Source organism: Castor canadensis, chromosome 11 (genome assembly GCF_047511655.1).
Source record: "Castor canadensis chromosome 11, mCasCan1.hap1v2, whole genome shotgun sequence".
NCBI classification, from domain to species: Eukaryota; Metazoa; Chordata; class Mammalia; order Rodentia; family Castoridae; genus Castor; species Castor canadensis.
In genome coordinates this window covers 55,369,104-55,389,297 of record NC_133396.1, presented here as the reverse complement: position 1 = coordinate 55,389,297, position 20,194 = coordinate 55,369,104, and the positions used below count along the sequence as shown (strand labels likewise).

The 20,194-nt window shown below is 41.3% G+C and overlaps 1 protein-coding gene and 1 long non-coding RNA gene across 2 annotated transcripts in view; one reads left to right on the top strand and one right to left on the bottom strand.

The window, feature by feature from the left end:
• Positions 1-14,886, bottom strand: part of Dnah9 (dynein axonemal heavy chain 9) — a 335,102-nt gene extending 320,216 nt beyond the window's left edge. Inside the window, exons 1-4 of the mRNA XM_074046853.1 lie at positions 14,412-14,886; positions 6,741-6,937; positions 3,875-4,033; positions 2,724-2,854 (exon numbers count right to left, since the gene is read on the bottom strand). Coding sequence (XP_073902954.1) covers positions 2,724-2,854; positions 3,875-4,033; positions 6,741-6,937; positions 14,412-14,828 — 904 coding nt within the window. The 5' untranslated portion in view covers positions 14,829-14,886. The remainder of the gene's footprint in view (positions 1-2,723; positions 2,855-3,874; positions 4,034-6,740; positions 6,938-14,411) is intronic.
• Positions 14,813-20,194, top strand: part of LOC141413824 (uncharacterized) — a 152,158-nt gene continuing 146,776 nt past the window's right edge. The window contains exon 1 of the long non-coding RNA XR_012438751.1: positions 14,813-14,948. This is a non-coding gene — a long non-coding RNA (uncharacterized lncRNA). The remainder of the gene's footprint in view (positions 14,949-20,194) is intronic.

The following is a 20,194-nucleotide window of genomic DNA, read 5'->3' as shown; positions in this document are numbered from 1 at the left end:
AAAACAGTGAAAAATAAGTTCCTGTTCTTTATAAATTACACAGTCATTGGTAGTCTGTCATGGCAGCACAGATGAGATAAGACAATTGGTAAGTGAGTGGTACTATGCCAATCATGTATCACTAATAGCCAGGGAGGAGAATTCCCTAGTTAGCCTTTATTGCTCTCAGGAGGACCGTTGCTTCCTGAGTGTTGTTGTGCTCATCATACAATCAATTCCCCTTCTGATGATCTTGTTCCCACACATTTCCTTCATCCTTAACCTCCTTCTTTATTTCTCACTGTTTTCTAATTTGTTCTCACTAATCCAGATCTCTCTCTCTCTCTTTCTCTCTCTCTCTCTCTCTCTCTCTCTCTCTCTCTCTCTTCAGTCCATCATTGAGCCAACAAACTACTCTGATCATGACTATAATACACATAGTATATCTATTTAAGATAAAGAAAGCCAGATGCTCCAAAACTAAATTATAAATGATAAAATCAGTCAATAGCCTTTAAAATCTTTTTAATTCTTAGTAGACCCTGCCAAAATTTCTGACCAAGACTCTACCTAACACCTCTAATCAAATTTTCTTTTCTTCCATCATGGAAATTGAATTACACAATTATAGTAGTGTTGATTTTGTGCTATTATAATGGTAGCTGTTTCTAAGTTCATTGTCAGTATATACTCTACTAGAAAGAATGTTTTCAACCTGGACTAGGGAAACAAATCCTTTACAATTATTAATCTATGTGTATAATTAGTTTCTTAATATATGAATGTGAAAAATATATGTGGAGTACTAAATAACCCATTTATAACATACTTTCACTACATCTTGTTTTATTTCAGAGCTTCAAGTTTTAGGAATTTTCATACTTCCATTATGATAAGTGTCATATCTGCTTACAACCTATAGTATTGCTTCCCTAATAATTTTCTCCAAATTGGCTCCCATTTTAACCTAAATAAAATCACAGCTATTCCTCAATATCCATGGGTGATTGGCTTCAGGCCAATAATCTGAAGACACTCAAGTCCACTATATAAAAGGCATAGTGTTTGCATATACCTATACATCTTCTGTATATTGTAAATAATCTCTAGATTATGTATAATACTGAACACAATATAAATACTAAGTAAATAGTTGTTATACTACTTGGTTTAGAGAATGATGACAAGGAAAACTCTGTACAAGTTCAATATGTACAATTTAAAAACATATTTTGACCCATACCTGATTGAATCTATGGATGCAGAACCCACAGAAATGGAGAGTTTACTGTACATAAAATGAAAACTTTAAATCACTATCCAAAATGGAAAACCATTTTTACCAAAAGAGAACCATACTTAAAGTCATTTTTCAAAATACCTGCCCACATACATCCCACAATTATCTCATACCACTTTGGGAACACTTGTCTATTTGGATTAAAGTGCAAACTGGGAGCAAGAGTTGGCTCCTCCATGACACAGCCTCTCTCAGTGAGGCAGAAAACTTCAAGAGATATCTTGTTCAAGCCAGCTTCACGTGCTGGCAGAGCAGTCTCTGCAGTGAGATCTGAGGACCTAGAAGGAACTCAAAGACTAACTATGTACGCCAGTCTTTCTCTATTATATAGTTCATATCTGAACTATAACCAAAGTTGGGCATGGAGGCATAGGTCAGCAATCCCAGCACTTGGGAGGCTGAGGCAGGAGGATAGAAAGTTTGAGCACAGCTTGGGCTATACAGAGAGTCTTGTTCTCAAAAAAGAAAAGGAGGAGGAGCAGAAGGAGAAGAAGAGGAAGAAAAAGAAAAAGAAAGAGAAAAAAAAGAAGCTCCATCACCATAATTTTTATTCCTTTGTCTAGGTGATTTACAAATTGGAAGTTGGAAGTTGGGATGAGAGATCAACCAGTGGGCTCTGGACACAGGTCACAATCCTCATTACCCCAGCAAACAGACCTTGATGGATTTTATATTTTGGACTTACATGGGAGATGGTATTTATAGAAAGTTCTTGAGAGAGGAAAAATATTGAAAATCACTGCTTAGATTAAGCTTAACATATAAAATTGCAAATACTTTTAAAAGCATATTTTGACCTATGGTACTAAAAGGTGAGTAGGAGGTTTGATAGAAAAAGGAAAGAAGAAAAAAAGTGCACAATAAGGGGAGAGGGAACCTTGAAAAGAGCTACTTCCTTCTAATCGTAGGCTTTGCTGGCTTTGCAATTTTGACAAGGGCTGATCTTGTCTGGTGCTCAGAGGGACAGGAAATTGCTGTTCCATCTGATCATATGAACAGAAAATGCAGGATGGAGCTCACCACAGAACAGAGTTTTCTCAAGGAGCCAAGAGTGCAGGAACATGAATTCCAGAGGAGAGAGATAACAACATGCATGTGGATGGTGTGTTGTAGAGAATAAAGTTCCTCCACCTAGTTCATCTCCCAAGAGCTAAGAGAGGTAAAGTAGGTGAGAAGTATGGGTACCATAAACATGGTACACTCAAAAGCTCAGGGAGGTTGTGTGAATTTGCCCAAGGTCACAAAGCCATTGAACTGCAAGCAGAGCATAGTTCTGTTTGGCTGTTCCCTTGCTTCTAGACTTGGTGTTCTTTCCACCATGCTGTATTGTATTAGAAGGTTAGAAGTACTTGAGGGTGCTGGAGTCAGAAAAAGAGAAGTAAATGTGTCACTCAATGAAAAATTTAAGTCAAAAGTATTTGTGAAAACATTTGCTGGTTCTTACCTGCCACAACATTTCCTAACATGGCTTTGAAAGCTGGGAAGTAGCTGCTCTGAAGTTTGTCCAGGAGCCCAGCCATGCCCCTCACCTTAATTGCTCTCAGTTGATTATAAATGTATTCCAGATTCTCATACCTGCAATACCACAGAGAAGGGCGAATCCAGGTGAGCATCAGGAAACAGCTGCCACACTATGATGACCTACTCTCATGCAGGCAGAAGGGAGCCCTTCCTCAGGGTGCCTCCACAGAGCTGGGACATCTGTTCCAGAACAGTGAGGGCAAAAGCCTGAGTTGGGAACACAGGTTCAAAGGGGCAGCTCCAGGAAATGGAGCTCCAAATGGCTGTGACCATCTGGTGGCTCAAAAGCTTGGCAGCTGGAGGTCATTAGCTCTACAACAAGGTTGGGGCAGGGGGAGAGAAGCATTGTTGGAGCAAGGCTGCTGGAGAAGGACCTCGCCATAGGTCAGCAAATGGTCAGAAAGCAGGCAAGAGGATGGGTATCTCAGCACGGCAGTGCAGACAGCTTGGAGCCCTATAGGCAGGCCTGATCATGTGACACAATCTCCATTCAGTCTGAGGGCAGAGACATCTGCATCCAATATCTGTCTGTCTCCTTTTGAGAAAAGGATTTGCCAGTAAAATGATAAGTAGAAGCAAGGACTAATCAGAAATAATAATGAGGCATTTCTGGTCATGAGACTGGGACAGACTAGATGCTACTAAGGAGCTGGGACCTAGGAGAGGCTCTTCTGCAGCCAACTTCCAAAAACCCTTCTCTGTTTTCAGATTCTTACAAAAGTTATATGTGTCCAACCTCACCTGTCCAAGGAGAAAGGAATAGAAATTAGCAGATTAAAAGAGTGGATTAATTTTACTTCTAGTTTAAAGAGACTTTGATGAAATACCAGAAGATGAACTGACAGTAGCCTAAGAAAAGAAGGGTGAAAATTGAACCTTGAGGAAAGAATTCACCTCCCATTCCACAGAAAAATTGTACTGATTCAAAGATAACAAGCCATCTGCCCTAGGGAGGATGAAAAATATCTGGCAGGAGGGAATGGACTTAATGGTTGGCTCCCCCAGGCCAGCTCCAGTTTTACCCTCTGTAAAATATCCTCTTCCCAGAATTTGGGCATGTGCCTCCCCGCCTACCTCCTCTTCCAGAACTCCAACTCCACCTTGGGGGTGGGATTCTCTCCTTGTAAGAGTGGCTGAGAAGGGTCTTTCTTTAGCACCACCTGGACTTGATGGCTCCACCTGATCACTGCAGACTCAATGGCATAGATGACAGACTTCTCCATGGAATCCAAGCTGTGAAAGGCAAAAGAAATCTCCTGGAACATGTGGAAATAACTTAGGCTTGGGTGTATTAGTCCATCTTCCTTTGTTGTAACAAAATCCCAGTGCTGGGAAACTTAAAGAAAAGAGGTTTACTTAGCTCATGATTTAGGAGGCTAGATGTCCAACATCATGCATCTACATTTGTTTGACATCTGCTGAGGGCATCACAGTAGATGGCATCATGGCAGGAGTATGTACAAGAAGAAACATTCTAAGACAGGAAGCCAGAAGGCAGGGAGGGGCTAATCTTGCTCTTTTACCACAACAACCTCTCTAGACTAAACTGAGATCCCACAAGATCTGTAGTAGTCTTCCCTGAGGGCAAAGCATTATCTTGTACTAAGCTCTTCTCCTTAGTGGTTCCATCACCTCCCAACAGTACCACACTGAGAAACAAGCTTCCAGCACAGGAGCCCTTCGGGGATAAACTCAAACTATATTCAAACTATAGCCCTGGGTGTCCTCCAAAAAAGAACCCCGAATCTTTTAAAAAATAGTGTGTGGGGGGTTGGAGGCAGAGCTCAAGTGTTAGAGTGCCTGCCTAGCAAGCAGAAAGTCCTGAGTTCAAACCCCAGTACTGCCAAAAAAAAGGAAAATAACAACAGATAGGTAGTTCCACTTAACCTGTGAATTCTTGGTTTTGTTTTTTGTTATTGTTGTTTGAGGCAATGTCTTGCTATGTAGCCCAAGCTGACCTTGACTGATTCTGCCAGACTGACCAGACTGATCTCTTACCTCATCCTTGCTATTGCTAGGATTACAGGTGGCAATAGACTCTCTTGAGTAGTCAATGAAGCATATAGATCTTCTCCTCAGAAAACATAGGTATTTGAGTATACACTCAACAATATTTATGCAAACTCAGAGGTTTACCAATATTCCAAAGATTAGTTTAAGAGCTATCAATGCCATTGAGTCTTCTTGTCAATGCAGGAATACCCTGCAGATGACCACCCAACCCTTGCTTGGATCTCTCCAGTGAAGGCCAGCTTCACACATGATGAAGCAACTTGTTACTAAGTAGATCACCTCTCATAGAGAGGAACTTTAATCTCTTCACTGAACCACATATACCTCTCTAGAATTCCCTCATGAAGCTGTTAGTTCTAACCTCTGCAGTGAGAAGAAATATGGTATCCTTCTCCATGAGGCAAACCAATAGCTCTCTGAATACCACCATCATCACTTTGCTTTGTCTTTACTTCTCAATGAAGAATGGAATTGCTGGGCTGATGGCTCAAGCAGTAGAGCACCTACCTCTCAAATGCAAAGCCCTGAGTTCAAACTCTAGTACTTCCAAAAAATTTAAAAAAGAATTTCCCAAGCTTTCTGCCTCATACATCTTTTTTTACTTTTTTGAAAAAATAACTTATTGTAGGGGGGAGAAATGACCCAAGCATTGTATGCACATATGAATAATAATAAAAAAAACAAAAAAAAACCAAACTTATTGTTTGGAAGATACTAAAAAAATTCTAAATACATTTTGGCTGCTTGTTCACAGAAAATCTTATAAGGGCACAGTGACAATGGTTCACATTTTAGCATCAGAAACCTACCTCTGCTTAATTTAATTAAATTTGTATTTGCTGAGACATGCTATGGCACAAATGAATACGAAACATGTTAAAGGGAGAAGATATCCACCTCCTTCAAAATGACTCAGCCTTTTGGGAAATAATCAAATTTGAACAAAGGGAGACAAACTCAGCAAGGATTATACACACACACTGAATGTTATTAAGTTAAAGTATAAAAGGACCAAAAAAGGGTAGTTTATTTATTTTCAAAGTTGGATATTTTTATTAAGCCACAATCAGTTTTCCAATTGGGAAATTACTTCAAATTATATATGAAACAAATTACTTTTTCCATTAAAAAAAACTCATTATGAAGTATATTGCTGTTACATATATTACTTATTCTTCATATATATCCTGATTCCTGAATTAACAGCAAAGACAGCAAAATATTGAAACTCCTGACAATATGGCAGATGTAGGAGGATCACCTGTTGCCACAGTCACATAGAAATTCTGGATACAATAAAACAAAGTATACTCTTTATACACATAGCCTGGCTTTAAAAGGAAAAAACATCCTAGGAGACAGAAACAAGGCCAACTCAAAGCTAGAATGGTGATGGAGCCCAACATAACATCTAAAAGGAGAGGAGGCCAGGGTTTTAATGTTCACACAGTATCAGGAGGCATGGCCTCCCCAATGAAGCCAGTTTTGTTCTTATTTGGGGGAAAAATCTCTATGACCTAAAAAAGGTTTGCAGCTGCTCATAGAGGAGAGTCTGGAACTGTAATAAGAGTCACCAGTTAGTGCTGTGACATTATGTACTGAGTAAATGTGGGGAGGAGAGCTCAGCCTCAGCCTCCAGTTGGACCTGGGTGCTCTCCAATGATGAGCTGTATCCAGATAAGCAAAACACTAAAATCACTGAAATGATTCTGAATGAAGGCCACACTGCTGTGAAGTCCTTCAAAGACTTCTCAGAGACAAGGGGAAAAGGCACGTAATCAGCATAAACACGCAGTTCAAGGATGTCGGCCAACAGAACAGACAGCGGGCTTGTGTATAGAGGAGATGTGGAGTCAGTAACAGAAGTCACTCAAAGAAACTTCTCTCATATCTCAGAGGCCTATGTGGCCAAACTGATAGTACTTACACTGGCTCACTTTCAGAATCCACAAACTCCAATTTTTCTGAGTCTACTGGAAGAGGCAGCAAAGTTCTCCCCTTTGCCTGCTCAAGAATAACCTGGAGCTCACACTGCAGGGTGTGGGCATGCCGCTTGACATCCTGACACACCATGTGGGGCCAGTCCAGGTGGTTTTTCTCATTGGCCAGGACAGGTATCACAATCTGTAACAGAGGTACACAGGGAAGAAAGGTGGGCATTCTACTTTTGAGACCTTAAAGAAGACATTTTGAAAAAAAGGCCCATGAAGCCATATATATTCTTTTGCTGGCCACTTTGCTGTAAGTCCTAAAACTGAAATCCAACATTATAGGCATCAGGTAAAATTGTTAGGGTCTCCAAAAACTACCCAGAAGTTCTTCTTGCTCTGTTCCTGCAGATAATGGTCTCTAGCCAATAACTCTCCTTATGGAGGAGGAACCAGGCACACTGCCTGCTTCTCCCTGAGGTTCAGGCTTCAGTTCCCTGAAATCCTTCGGAATTATTCAAACAAGCCAATTACATCCTCCCACAGGAACCAGAGGGCACCATCCCTTCTTCATATGACAGAGCGTGCCTCCCACAGCCCCTGGTTGGTCACTGTGTTCCCAAGTGCAAGCCCATGTGGCCCCACAAGGTACATGCCCTCCTCTCTGCTGTGAGTATATATGACTAATAAACCACTGCCCATGTCATCTGCTCGATGTTGGGTGTTATGTGTTCAGCTGTCACCATTACCCTAGGGCAGGAATCCCTCCCTCAACAACAGGTTGGATAGGATTGACTGAAACTATCACATAGGCCAGAAGCAAAAAACAAAACAAAAAATTCACATAGGTAAAAATGACCATCTGCCTATGGATGGTACGCAGGGGTACTCTAAAAATAATGAAGCAAAGTTAATCTTGAAGCCATTTTTAGGGTGAATGTTAATGGATTTGGACCCAACATATTTCCTCTTCTTTTGGGACCCATTCCCATATTGATGGAACCAAATCTGACCCAATGAGGGCCAGAATCTCTTATCTCAGCTTTGCAGTGAAGAGATAATTTTTCTACTAGTCTGGAGCTTTAGGTTGTCATCTTGCTCCCATATGGAGCCTTTCGATAAAATCAATTTAGAGAAGAGAGAAATTACAGGGGGAGAAAGAACAAGTCCTGCTTACCATATGAGCCCCTAAACCAAGCTGCTCTTGAAGATTCTGAGTTTAAAATGAATTTCTATCATTAACAACTTTAAAAAGTTGTCAGTACAACACACTAGGGACTTCTGCCTTTTAAAACCACACAATGAACAGAAAGATAGGTAATATGATGGCCAGGTAATGTGATGAGGAAGCCACCAAAAAATAAAACCAAGGAAATTTGGATCCATACTGTTGATTATGTTCTGTATATGACCAGCATACTAAATTCCAGAGGATCGTTCTTGCTTGGTCTTTCTGGGTACATTCATTGAACTGAGAATTTATAACAAGTGAATGGAGAGCACAAAAAGTCGGGTGCGGGGAGATCATAAACACTATCACATTTATGCTGAGAAAAGACTCTTTGGTCCCAGGGCAGAAGATTTTCTTAGGATCTATCTCATTTGCTTCTTATATAACTATAATCCTGCCTTGGGCTGGCATTCAGGGAGCAGCCCATAGAGATCTATAAATATATCTTATCTAAAGAAAAAGTAGTGGGTAGGTTTGGGTTGCATTTTGGAGGGATTTGAGTGACAAAAATAATGAATGTGAAGTGTCTATGAAATGAAAATCTAATCATTCACTCATTTACTGAGTGCATCTTTTCTTGGTGTTCTGAGCCAGGGTTGCCTTGAACTTGCAATCTTCCTGCTTCAACCTCCCAAGTGCTGAGATTATAGGTGTGTGCCACCACACCTATAATCCTACTAAACAGTTACTAATCCAGGTCTAGGATACAAATGTTTCTGCCCTCATAAAGTTTATGTCCTACAAAGAGACAGGCAATAAACAGTAAGTTATTTGAATAAAAATTTTAAAGAAAAATGGAAGGGGGATCCAGACTGTAGGGTAGAGGGAATGCAGTTTTAATTATACCCCACTTAGATGATAACATTGAACAAAGATTGGAGAGGATGAGGAAAGTGTTTTGCAAAGCCTTAGGGGAAGTATATTGCAGGTAGAAGGCATAGCCAGGCCCCAGGTGTGGGCGTACACCTGGTGTAATCAAGCAATATGGAGCTGGGTGAGAAAAAAAAAGTAGAGTTGAGGAAAGGGGGTCAAATACATGTCTGTAGGATTTTGACTTCTACTGTCGGAGAAATGAATACCATTGAAAGGTTTTTAGCAAAGGAGTGACACAGCATGACATCTTTTAGTAGGATCACTTCAGCTGCTGTGATGAGAATGAACTCTAGGGAGCAAAACTGAAAAAAGGTGGTCAGCTAGGAAGTTACTGCTATAATATAGAGCATTGTGGCGTGACACAGGGTTAGTGGTCAAGGTGGAAGAAATCTGATTATATATAAATTTTTAAGTTACAGATAATGATGACTTAGTGAATTGGTTTGGGGATTGTGAGAGACAAAGTAGTGTCAACATGACTTCAAGATTTGGGTCTTGAACAACAGAAAAAAATGGAATTGCCACACACTTATGTGGAGAATAAGGGTGAAGCCCTTAAAAGAAGACCAGGAGCTTGCATTTGGACATGAGAAAATTGGATGCATCCATTGTTCAAGATGGAGATGCTACGTAGGCAGATGGATATGCTAGTGGAGGATCAGAGGGAAAGAAAAAGAGATAAAAAATCTGGAAGCTGTCAGAAATAGCTTATAAAATTTTGAAACTAAATGTGGACGCCCACAGTAAAGAGAACATATAGAGAAGAGAAGGTGCCCGAGGAATGAACCCAAGGGCTCTCCAGTGTTAAGAAGTCGGGGGAAGGGCAGGTACCATCAATGGATAATGAGAAAGGATAGCTCTGGCCATTGGAATAATACAGAAGCCTGGGGTCCTGGAAACCAAAGGAAGAAAGTGTGTTTATGAGGAGAGGCCTGTCATGAGCTGCTATGGGCTGCTCACAGATCCAGCTGGGTGACAACTGATTAATAGCTATTCAACTTGGTCAAGTGGCGATCATTAGAAATACTGCCAAGTTCTTTCATTCCTCTTCTGGGAAGCGCAGGAGTAAAAGCCTGATGATTGAGTATGAGACAACAGAAAAGGCTGTGTCACAGAAAGAAGATACACGCATTCCAGAAATTTTGGTTTAAAGTGGATCATTAAAATAAGGTAATGGGGGAGTGCTTTATGGGAATTATCTAGTGGCAAGGGAAATAACAGAACGAAGGAGAGAGGGAAGAAATTGCTATGGTGGGATTCAGGGGAAAGCTGGCATTTTTTGTCTTAGTGTTGACATCAGACAAGATAGTCCACCTGTAGCAATGGAAGGGTGGCAGAGGATAGAAGAAAAGGTACTGGAAGATGTGGCAGATGTAAGAGTTTGTGGAAATTTTGTTTCTATTTTCTTTGTTTTTTGGTTTTTTTGGAAAAAAGTAATGTTGAAAGTTTTAGCTATTTGAAGGAAGGGAAAAGAAAGTTGTGAACTAGTGATTTAAAAGAACAAGAAACTAGTTGGAATATTTAAAAATATAGATTGTCTGGTGGGAAACTTAAAAGGCCTACTACAAAAAAGGCCTACTACAGGTTCAAAGTCAGGTAGAGCCAGTTGGCTCTTCCCTATGCCAAATCAGCTTCATAGTGTGAGTATAGAGCTTGTAGAAAGCAGGATTTCACCAGGATCATGGGTTTCTCAAAGGAGAGCACCACCACAATGTAGAAGCCAGTAAATCAGAGATGGTGCAATGGAATGAGGACAATGATGGAGTGTGTTACTCAAGCTGGACAAGGGTGTGGATATGGGAGAGGGGAAGGCAGCAGGTTCAGTAGCTTGGAGGCCCCAGCATAGTCCAGGGACTGTTGCATTGTGTGAGAGAGAGGGAGTTGGAAAGGCAGTAATGGTTAGAAGGAGGTGCATGAAGCTGGATCAATGAGGGTGGTGGTTACTGACAATGCACGGTCCGGGAATGTCCAGCAGAGGGGTGCTTAAGTCAGAGGGACAGGCTCACTGGAGGAAAGAGGTGCAGGGAGCCCAGAGCCACATTGCTAGAGGGACCATTTATTTGTCTATGTGTTAAGGCAGAAGCAATGTTGGAAGAGTCACAGTGAGCCCAGGGGCCAAAACTGTGGAGAAATGAAGGCCATGATATCAACATGGGATGCAACAATGAGAGTGGGTGACTGTCTGATGATAAGACATTTAAACCAAAGGGTGAGCAACACGAATGCAGAAGTGGCAAGGAAGAGCAAGCAGGACACCCGTCTCCCTCTAGGCTCATAGGCAACAGGACTGTGGAAAAAATACAGCTGAATCCTGGGGAAGTGCCAGTCTGGGCTAGAGCAAGGATCAGTCAGAGAAGTGGGAAGGATTGTATGTGGATGTAGTGTGACAATGCTTCTTCTTCTTTATGGAATGTCTACAATGTCACACACTCTGTTCCAGGTGTTCCAGAATATTAAGACTATACTTCATAACAACCTGTGAGACATTCCGGACCCAACAGAGTGGGCTAACCCACTTATATCATACTGCTGAATTAACAGAACCAGGGTTTGAATGCTCATCTGTCAGGTTCCAAATTCCTCACTCACTCTCCAAAACATAAAAATTCAAAATAGCAGCCAAGTCTCAGAATACTAGGAAAAATAATCTGGCAGCAGTGAATCAAGTGGTTTGGAGGAAGGAGAAAATAAATGGGAAAAACAGTTACTAGATGCTATTAATTCTTCCTTCAAACATTTCTTAGATGTATTTTCTTTTGTACCTTGTACTAGTGTAATGGGACAAAGATAACGTTGAAATTACAGATTTCTCTCCTTGTCAACACCTCCCCCTGCCCCCACACAGAACAGGAAGACTTCTCTGAGCTAGGTGGGTTCTTTGCTTTAGTGGTGCTGAGCACAGAGGTGGAAGGAAAAGGGGAATAGGAAGTCAGAAGCTAAGCATCTATAGGTACTGAGGTGGGGGGTGGGGGGGTTGGACAAGAGAGCCAGAAGGGGGAAGGAGGTGGCTTAGCAGATAGGAGGTGAACAAGGCTTTCCAGGGACACTGAAATAAGTGGGATATCAGAGTTGAATGAACTGAGGATTCCTCTTCCAGGCTTTAAGAAATGTAAGTAAAGAACCTGAAGTATCTTTAAATTGTTTTATTTAAACTGTAAGTAAATAATACATTTAAATGGTACAAAATATTTAATGTATAAAAGCTTTTAAAGTGAAAAAATGAACCTTCTACCTATCTTTGTACCTTCACCATTCATTTTCCCCAGACTGTGGATTGGTGCTAGAGTGTCCATTCTTCCTACCTCTCTTCCTCCATTCTTCCCTTTCAGTCCTCTCTCCCTTCGTCCATCTCCCTCTCCCATCCTCCTTTCCTTCTTTTCTTTCTCTTTCCCATCCTCTATCCTTTCTCCTTTACACATAGTATATAATATATATATATATATATATATATATAAAACATATATTAGGTATGATATACATATATGTTAAATATTATACACACACATAGTCGAATATTATTTTACCATGTGACAACAGGAATGAACCTGAGAACATTAGGAAAAGTGAAATAAGCCAGCCAGAAAGAGACAAATACACACTATTCTACTTACATGAGGTGGCTAGAACAGCTAAATTCATAAAGACAGACAGTAGAATGGTGTTTATCAGGGACTGGGGGAGGACAATGCTGGAAATTGTTTGGTGAGCATAGTTTCAGTCATGCCGGATAAGGGATTTCTGGTACAACAAAGTGTGTGTGCTTGACAATATTGTACTGTACTCTTGGAAATTGCTGGATGAATTTTATGTTACGTATTTTTTTTTTTTGCCAAAATAAAAAAATTGCCATGAGGACTTCCTCACATCAATCATTCTTTTTAATAGCTCCACAGTATTTTACTGTGTAAATGGACTATAATTCACTCACTGAGTCCCTGATTGAGGAATACTGTCTTCCATCTCTTTCAATACACCAAGGAAAATTTTTGAATATTTGAGGATTTGAATTATTTGGGAATCATTTTTGCTTGATAGAGCACATTTCCTTAGCCATAACACTACTCTGAGATGGGCCCACCTCCCCCCATACGCTAGATTATGGTCTGTCTCTGAATCTTTGTTCAGTCTATCCTCATATCTTGAAAGCTGCCTTGCTTTGTACTTATCCGGAACCTATTTCTTGTTCAGGAGCCAGTTCAACACTTAAGGTCAAGAGCACTTCTCAGACACATGCATATTTTTCTTCTCTGAAACCAATGACACTTTCTATCATCATTCATTAGGGGTTTTGACCCAAATTTGTACTTCTGCAGAGATGGTGTTCAGATGTGTACAGTAGTAAGACCATTTTGGTTGTTAAAATATAAAAATCCTTCCTTGCCTACTGATAAGCTTAGCTTCTCTGATCCCCTGAAAGCTCGTCTATCCAATTTCCCCTCCCACAGCTTCACGATAAAGCAACTAAGGGGCAGGGAGCGTCCAGGAGCCAACTTTCAGGTGAGTTCTACCCCCATCCCGTCACAGTAGTCTTAAAAATTTTGAACATGTGATGAATTGCGTTTGTTTTAGCTCTTTAAAGTAAACATTTCATGGATGGAGCCTGCCTTCTACTTCTTTGGTACTACCTCATAGCACCTACCACACAAAACACTATATAGCAGTACTCTGTTCACACTTATGTCACAATCTGCAGGAACAAAGGCACCAGCCTCCAGGGAAGTTTGCTCCCATTTCAGAAGGTCTAAATGGCTCAAGAGTCTTTCTTTCCTGAAGAACCCCTCAAATCCCCTACACTGTAGAGGCCTCACTCTCTGATGCCACCAAAGCACTCCATAATCTACATCCCCACCTTCCTCAGCTTAGGCTAAACCCCTCCAGATGTCTGCTGGGCATTTCCAAAAGGATGCTCAACTTCTATGTGCACAAGGCTGACTTTTGATAAACAGTTGTATGATGAACGAACGAGATGAAAATCAAAACCAAATTACCTGCCTTAAACTCTTATTCTGCATAAGTAAACACTGCTTATGGTCTTTTATTTCCTTTCACCCCATAGATTCATGAAAGATGCCCCTCATTCGATACTTCCTGTCCTCAGCCCTTCCCAATGTACGGGAGGGATTTAAAAAACTGATTTAAAAAGTCATCAGGAACTAGGCGCCATTCAGACTGTAGCCTCCTCTCGACTTTGGCCTGGACTGACCCAAGTCTTAGCACCTTCCCATTCTCACTCTGGCCTGGCCTCTACCCAGACTTCCCCCAAATGCCCTGTAACAGGTCAGCCATGCCATCCACGCCTCAGATGTCTTGTCCTGGTTTTGGTTTCCATCCAACTCCGCCCTTCCACTCGCTTTTGGCTCTGCTCCCATCCCATCCCATTTTCTTCGCGAACTGGACACATGGTCAGTTTCTCTGCCCTGGCCTTGCCCCTTTGCCTATGACCCCGCCCCTTCGCCCTCCCCCTGAAGCTTCGCCCCTCCCCGTCTGGCCCCGCCTCCGCCCGCACGGCTCCGCCCTCTCCCCCTCCCCAGGTTCTGTCCGCGCGGGGCCAGCAACCCACCCTCACCTCGGAGAACAGTATGGCCAGGTGCTCCAGAGGCGCCGCGGGCAGGTCCCCGCAGAGCACTGCAGCGCGGAGGCTGTTGATTCCTGGAGGCTCGGCCCGGGTGCGCAGGAAATAAAGTCCCTTAGCGCGAGCCGGGCCGGACTCGGGTCCTGCGTCCAGCCCGGGTCGCACCGCCAGGCCCCCGGGCCCAGGCCGCACCACCAACAGCGGCCGCGGCTCCTCCGCAGCATCGCCGCCCAGGAAGGCCTGGAGCAGCTGCTCCGCCTCGGCTGTCCCCGCGCAGCGCTCCCAGGCGCCCGCCGCCGGCCGCAGGCTCTGGGCCACGTAGGACGCCAGGAGACGCAGTCTCGGGTCTGCGCGGGGTTCCTCGTCCGCGTTCTCCGCAGCGAAGGCGGCCCGCTCCTCCGCGCTCGGCATCGCTGGGACTCGGGCTGCTTCGGTTTCCCTAGCGACGGGGACGCGGCCAGGACTTCCCTCCTCTACTCCCCTCCTATTGGGCACTTGGCTCCTGGGCCCGCCCCTTCCAGGCTTAATAAGGTAGGCGGGGGGGGCGGGGAACAGCGGGAAGGGGCGGGGGTGGCGTCACTGTTGCTAGGATACTAGCGGAGGCTCCAACTTCTCCACTTGTCTGGTTGATTGTAGGTGCTCGGGGTGACTGTGGAGGGCAGTGACTTATTGGTGGTGTGCATGAAAAGGAGGGTCAAGTATATAACTGCTATTCAGGATCCTTTTGCCAAGGTCAGATTAAATTCTTCAGAGGTCTCTAGACGCTGCAAATGGTATGATTCTCTCACTTCTATTCTAAATGCGTTATTAAACTTATATCCAATGCCAAGTCATAAAACAGATGTACAGAAAGCCAATGCATTTTTTATTCATTTTCCATGGTGACATCTTAAGTTCTTTAGAACGCTGCTGTCCAATAGAACTTTTTGCAATGGTGAAAATTTTCTGTATGTCTGCTAGCCACAGGAGGACTATAAGGGGCACGAAATATGCTGGTGGCACTGAAGGGATGAAATTATACTTTTATTTAATTTTAAAATTAAATAGGCACATGTTAATTGTTATTGCACTGGACATCTCAGTTTCAAAGCAAAAATTTTCTTTTTTTGCAGTGCTGGGATTTGAAGTCAGGGCCTACACCTTGAGCCACTCCACCTGTCCTATTTTTGTGATGTTTTTTTCAAGATAGAGTCTCATGAATATTTTCCCTGCCTAGCTTGGAACTGTGATCCTCTGGTTTCTGCCTCCTGAGTAGCGAGGATTACAGGTGAGAGCCACTGACACCTGGCTCAGCTTCAAAGTTTTAATATCAATTATTTAAAAAGTTTTCCCAGTGTCTTGCATTGCCTATGTTTTAGGTGTGTGTTTCATATGATAAAAAGATACCATGCTCTCAGAGTCCCTTGATTTCCATGGGGGTATTCCCCATTCAGTTCTTCTTAAATGTAACAAAGCCCTTGTAAATATGCAGGACGCTCAGAGCCTCCTCGTTCTGTCCTGTATGTACAACTTGTCTTCAAAAAGCGAGAATGTGAAGATCCTTGCCTGAGTTCAGAAAGTAGCATTTGTCACCTACTGAGTCCTTTTCCACGATCAGGGTAAACATCTTGGCCCTTTGCATTCATGGATGGTGAGGGTGTATGGGTGCCAAGGCAATAGAAAACTTGGTTAGCATGAGGCCAGCATGTCTGCACAGAGCTCCCTTCTGTCTCTCCATTCTTGGTCTAGTCATCTATCAGGGCCTACAGAATTTCTATGTAAAATAAATGCTTATGATAAGCTTCAAAGAACTATTAACAGAATAGAACTTATCAAAGGCAGCTTGGCTAACAAGAACCCCTCAGGAAAACAGCAGTGGCTGGGAGGTAAAATGATTGATTTCATAATAACCGGGATACCGGACTTACTGTGATGAAAACTGTTCACATTAGAAAATGAATCTTTGTGTCTGTAAAGAGTGTTTTATCATTGCTACATTAAACAATAAGCAGACCAATTAGGAGGAAAGGGACAAAATGGACCACTAAAATGAGATTTAAGATGAATTTGATAATTGACATTTCAAAGAAAGCATTAGGGAAAAATAGAGATGTCAGGGGCTTCTTAAATATATCATAATTTTATTTGTTTCCTTTTTTTTTGCCCATAGGGAGGCATTATTATCATTTTGATGCCTAGGGTCTCCAAGTGTGTCAGTCCTGCTCATGTTTTGTATACAGTGAATTTAAGACAACTCACTTCCTATAAACCCTTCAAGTAATTTGTGCCACCTCCATCCTGGCCTTTTTTGTTCATCATCGTTTGTCCTCATAGACAGCAACAAAGGAACCTATGAAGACAGCTGTCTGAGGGTAGAGGCTGCTGAACACAGCATCCCAGTTTTTGTTTTTGTTTTTCTTTATAAGATACTTTCTCTCCATTTTAGAAGATGATTTGGGGGTTGTTTCTATAGGCTTTACTGAAAACAATTGATATTTTCTTTATATTGTACAGATGTGAAAAGAAAAATAAAACAATAATTGCTATTAGTTATTTATTGCTAAGTAACAAATCATTTCTAAACTTAGTAGCTTGAAATAACAATAAACACTTTAATCTCACGGATCAGAAATTTAGGAGCAACATAGCTGAGTGCTTATTGCCTAAGGTTTCCCACGATGTTACAAGCAAGATCTTGTGAGGGGCCTACATCATTTGAAGGCTTGACTGGGCTTGGACAAGCCTCTTCAAGACGGCACACTCACACTGCTGGGAGATCATTGCTGACTATTGGCAGGAGGATTTGATTTCCCAGCTTCTGGAACTCTCCATTGAGTGCATGAGTGCATTCCTCACACTACAGCTTGCCTCTCCATATTAAGTGATTGAAGGGAGAACAAGACAGAAGCTGCAACATCTGTTATGATGTAGCCTTGGAAGTCATACACCGTTGTTTCTGCAATAGTCCTATGAGATATGGAGGTGTGTCCTTTTCAGTGGGAGAAGGAATGATGTGAATACCAGGGGACAAGAATCATTGGATGTTATCTTGGAAGCTAGCTACTGCAAAAGATATTAAGGAAGGTATTGAATTTGTGTATGATGCTCGGATTAAATAATTTCCATTTTTAAACATAGAAACTTGAATTTGCTTCTATGAGCATAACATTTTTTATAACTAGATTTTTTGTTTGAAATAGCTATGCCTCAGCACCCAAGTGCTGGGACTATAGGTGCGTACCATTATGCATAACTATAGTGTTTTATTTCTTAATCTAACTTATAGGTTTTCATTTTTACCATTCTTAAACTATACATATATGTTATGTACTTCTTTGTGTATATATGATATAACTTGCAATAATAAATATGTAAACTGGGTGTGGTGGTGCATACTGTAGTCCCAGAATTTGAGATGCTGAAGCAGGAAGATTGTGAGTTCAAGGCCAGCCTGTGGTACATGAAACCCTGTCTCAAATAATGGATGGATGGATAGATAGATAGATAGATAGATAGGAAATGCATTATTTCATGTATTTTGAATGTTGTAAGAAAATGTATTCCATTTACCAAAAATGAATGTATTATTACTCAGTTAAATGCTTTTACTTCATTATATTTATAAAATTACAATCAAACATCTTAGAATTTAAATTTGATAAGTGACCTCTTTTTCATCAAATCCAGTATGCAGTGTTCAACTTTTCTCTTACTGAACTTTTTGAGTCTGTTCAACCCAGTTGATTTCCAATTCCTGGATGTGGAAAGATCTTATTCTTTTGACTTACAACAGCACTCTTTTTAGTTTTTGTCCCTCCTCTGTGACCACTTCCTCTTGAGGCAAGAGAGATGGGGCAAGGTGAAAGGGAAATAAGAAATCAAAAACAATCAGAAAATAAGCCAGATTTAGGAGCTACAATTAAAAAGAAATCACTAGGACCTCAAAAGTTGAATTAATCACTTAAGCATGTATGCATTTCTTCCATTACACTTCCTTTCTTTTAGATGTTATATGAGTTACAGTTTCCTAAAATGGATAATTTGATCTGAAAATAGAAGGTGATTCTTTGACACAGAAAGCAGACATCCATGTCACAAGACCCTTTAATTGTGAGGCCACCCTACTAGACCATTGTCTTTGTGTTTAGGTAATAATAAAAGCATCCTAATTCCATTGTCTCCATGTTTGAATGACACATCAAAACAGGAAGTTAGCAAAATGATTGAAGATAGACAGATAACCAGGTGTCTAGGTAAAATTTCAAACTGGAATCTCCCAGGATAATATAAATACTCCTGGGAAGAGGACTTCCTTTGGAGCCCCTAGCTCCCACCCTCTGGATGTCAGAGGTGGTCATGCTTTCTCATTTTTTTGGTCTTTGTTTCACTCTGCTTTGCTAATAAATCTTGGTAGCCACTTACCTAAGGGGTCTCGTTTGTGAATCATCTCAAATAATTTTTTGTCATTGAATTCATGAGCCTAGGAATTGGAAGATAATTGGGTAGCTGAGTCAAGGATCCCCTTCTCTTACCAGGGATACCTCCTTGCCCTAAGCCCTTCCCCAGTGCCACTTTCATTGTCTTTGACTACTTTCTCTATGCCTGTCCTTTGGATATTGGTGCTTTTTATTCATCTCTCTCACATCCTCTAGTCTTCTCACTTTAAAGTCTCTCCTTGCATGAACTTATTCACCTAAGGCAAAATTCTCTCTCTATGCTATTGACTCATACATCCTTATCTCCAGTACAGAACTGGGTGGATAAAATCTTTTAGGGTAAAATTTTTCCCTCAAATCTTTGTAGAGGTTGTTCCATGCTTTCTGGGACATAGTGTCACAGAAAAGAGAAGTCTGAATTCAGCCCCATTTTTGTTCCTTTGTAGGTAGCATGTTGAAACTACTTGAACATTTAAGGAATTTTTTTCTCACTCTTTTTGCTTTAGTGACTTAAGAAAAATTTAGGCTAAAAGTAAAGTTTCATTAATTAGATTTTTTTCCCCAAACTCTAAGTCCACTCTGTTCTCATAATGAAGTTTTCTTCACAGATAGAAAGACCATTCTATGGAATCTTGGGTTATTACTTTTTCACATTTTTCCCCAGCTTCCTCCCCCCAATGACTTTTTTCCATTTGTACTTTCTGGTCTAGTTTTCTGGTGATGTAAACTAATAATATGTGCTAACATTTACAAGTAGGGAATACATTTTGAGACACAAATTGTGTTGTTTAATTCTCATATGTTTTAATGTTACCTACTGCTTTCCACTTAGTGAGTTAGCAACATTTAATACCTCAGGGAAGGGTAGATACAGCCTAAAGCATCCCATTGACTGAATAGTTTTTAAACACATAACAGAGACAATAGGTGTAAAAACCATGATATTTATTTTCTAATAGTGCAATAGCCAAGCATGGGAGCGGGGGAGTAGAAAAGAAGAAGGAGAAGGAGAAGAGAGAGAGAGAGAGAGACAGAGAGAGAAGATTTATATTGCTGTACTTGATTGTTTTAAAATACATGAGCTAATTTCCTTATAAAGAAGAGATAAGAGCCTTTCCAGGAGAGGGAGAACAGTTGGGGAAGCAAAGTAGAGGAGTAAAGAACATCTTGGATATGGCTGCAGAAATCTTGACTCTTTCAGGAAGATTCAGGGAAGGAACGAGATGACAATGACTGAAAAGAAAACATTTGAGTGCCCAAGAGTAGGGGACAGTGAACCACACTTCAAAAATAGAGTTTTAGGTCCCAAGGCTGAACTCCAGGGAATTCCACATCTGGCCACTTGGCCCAACATTCCAAATA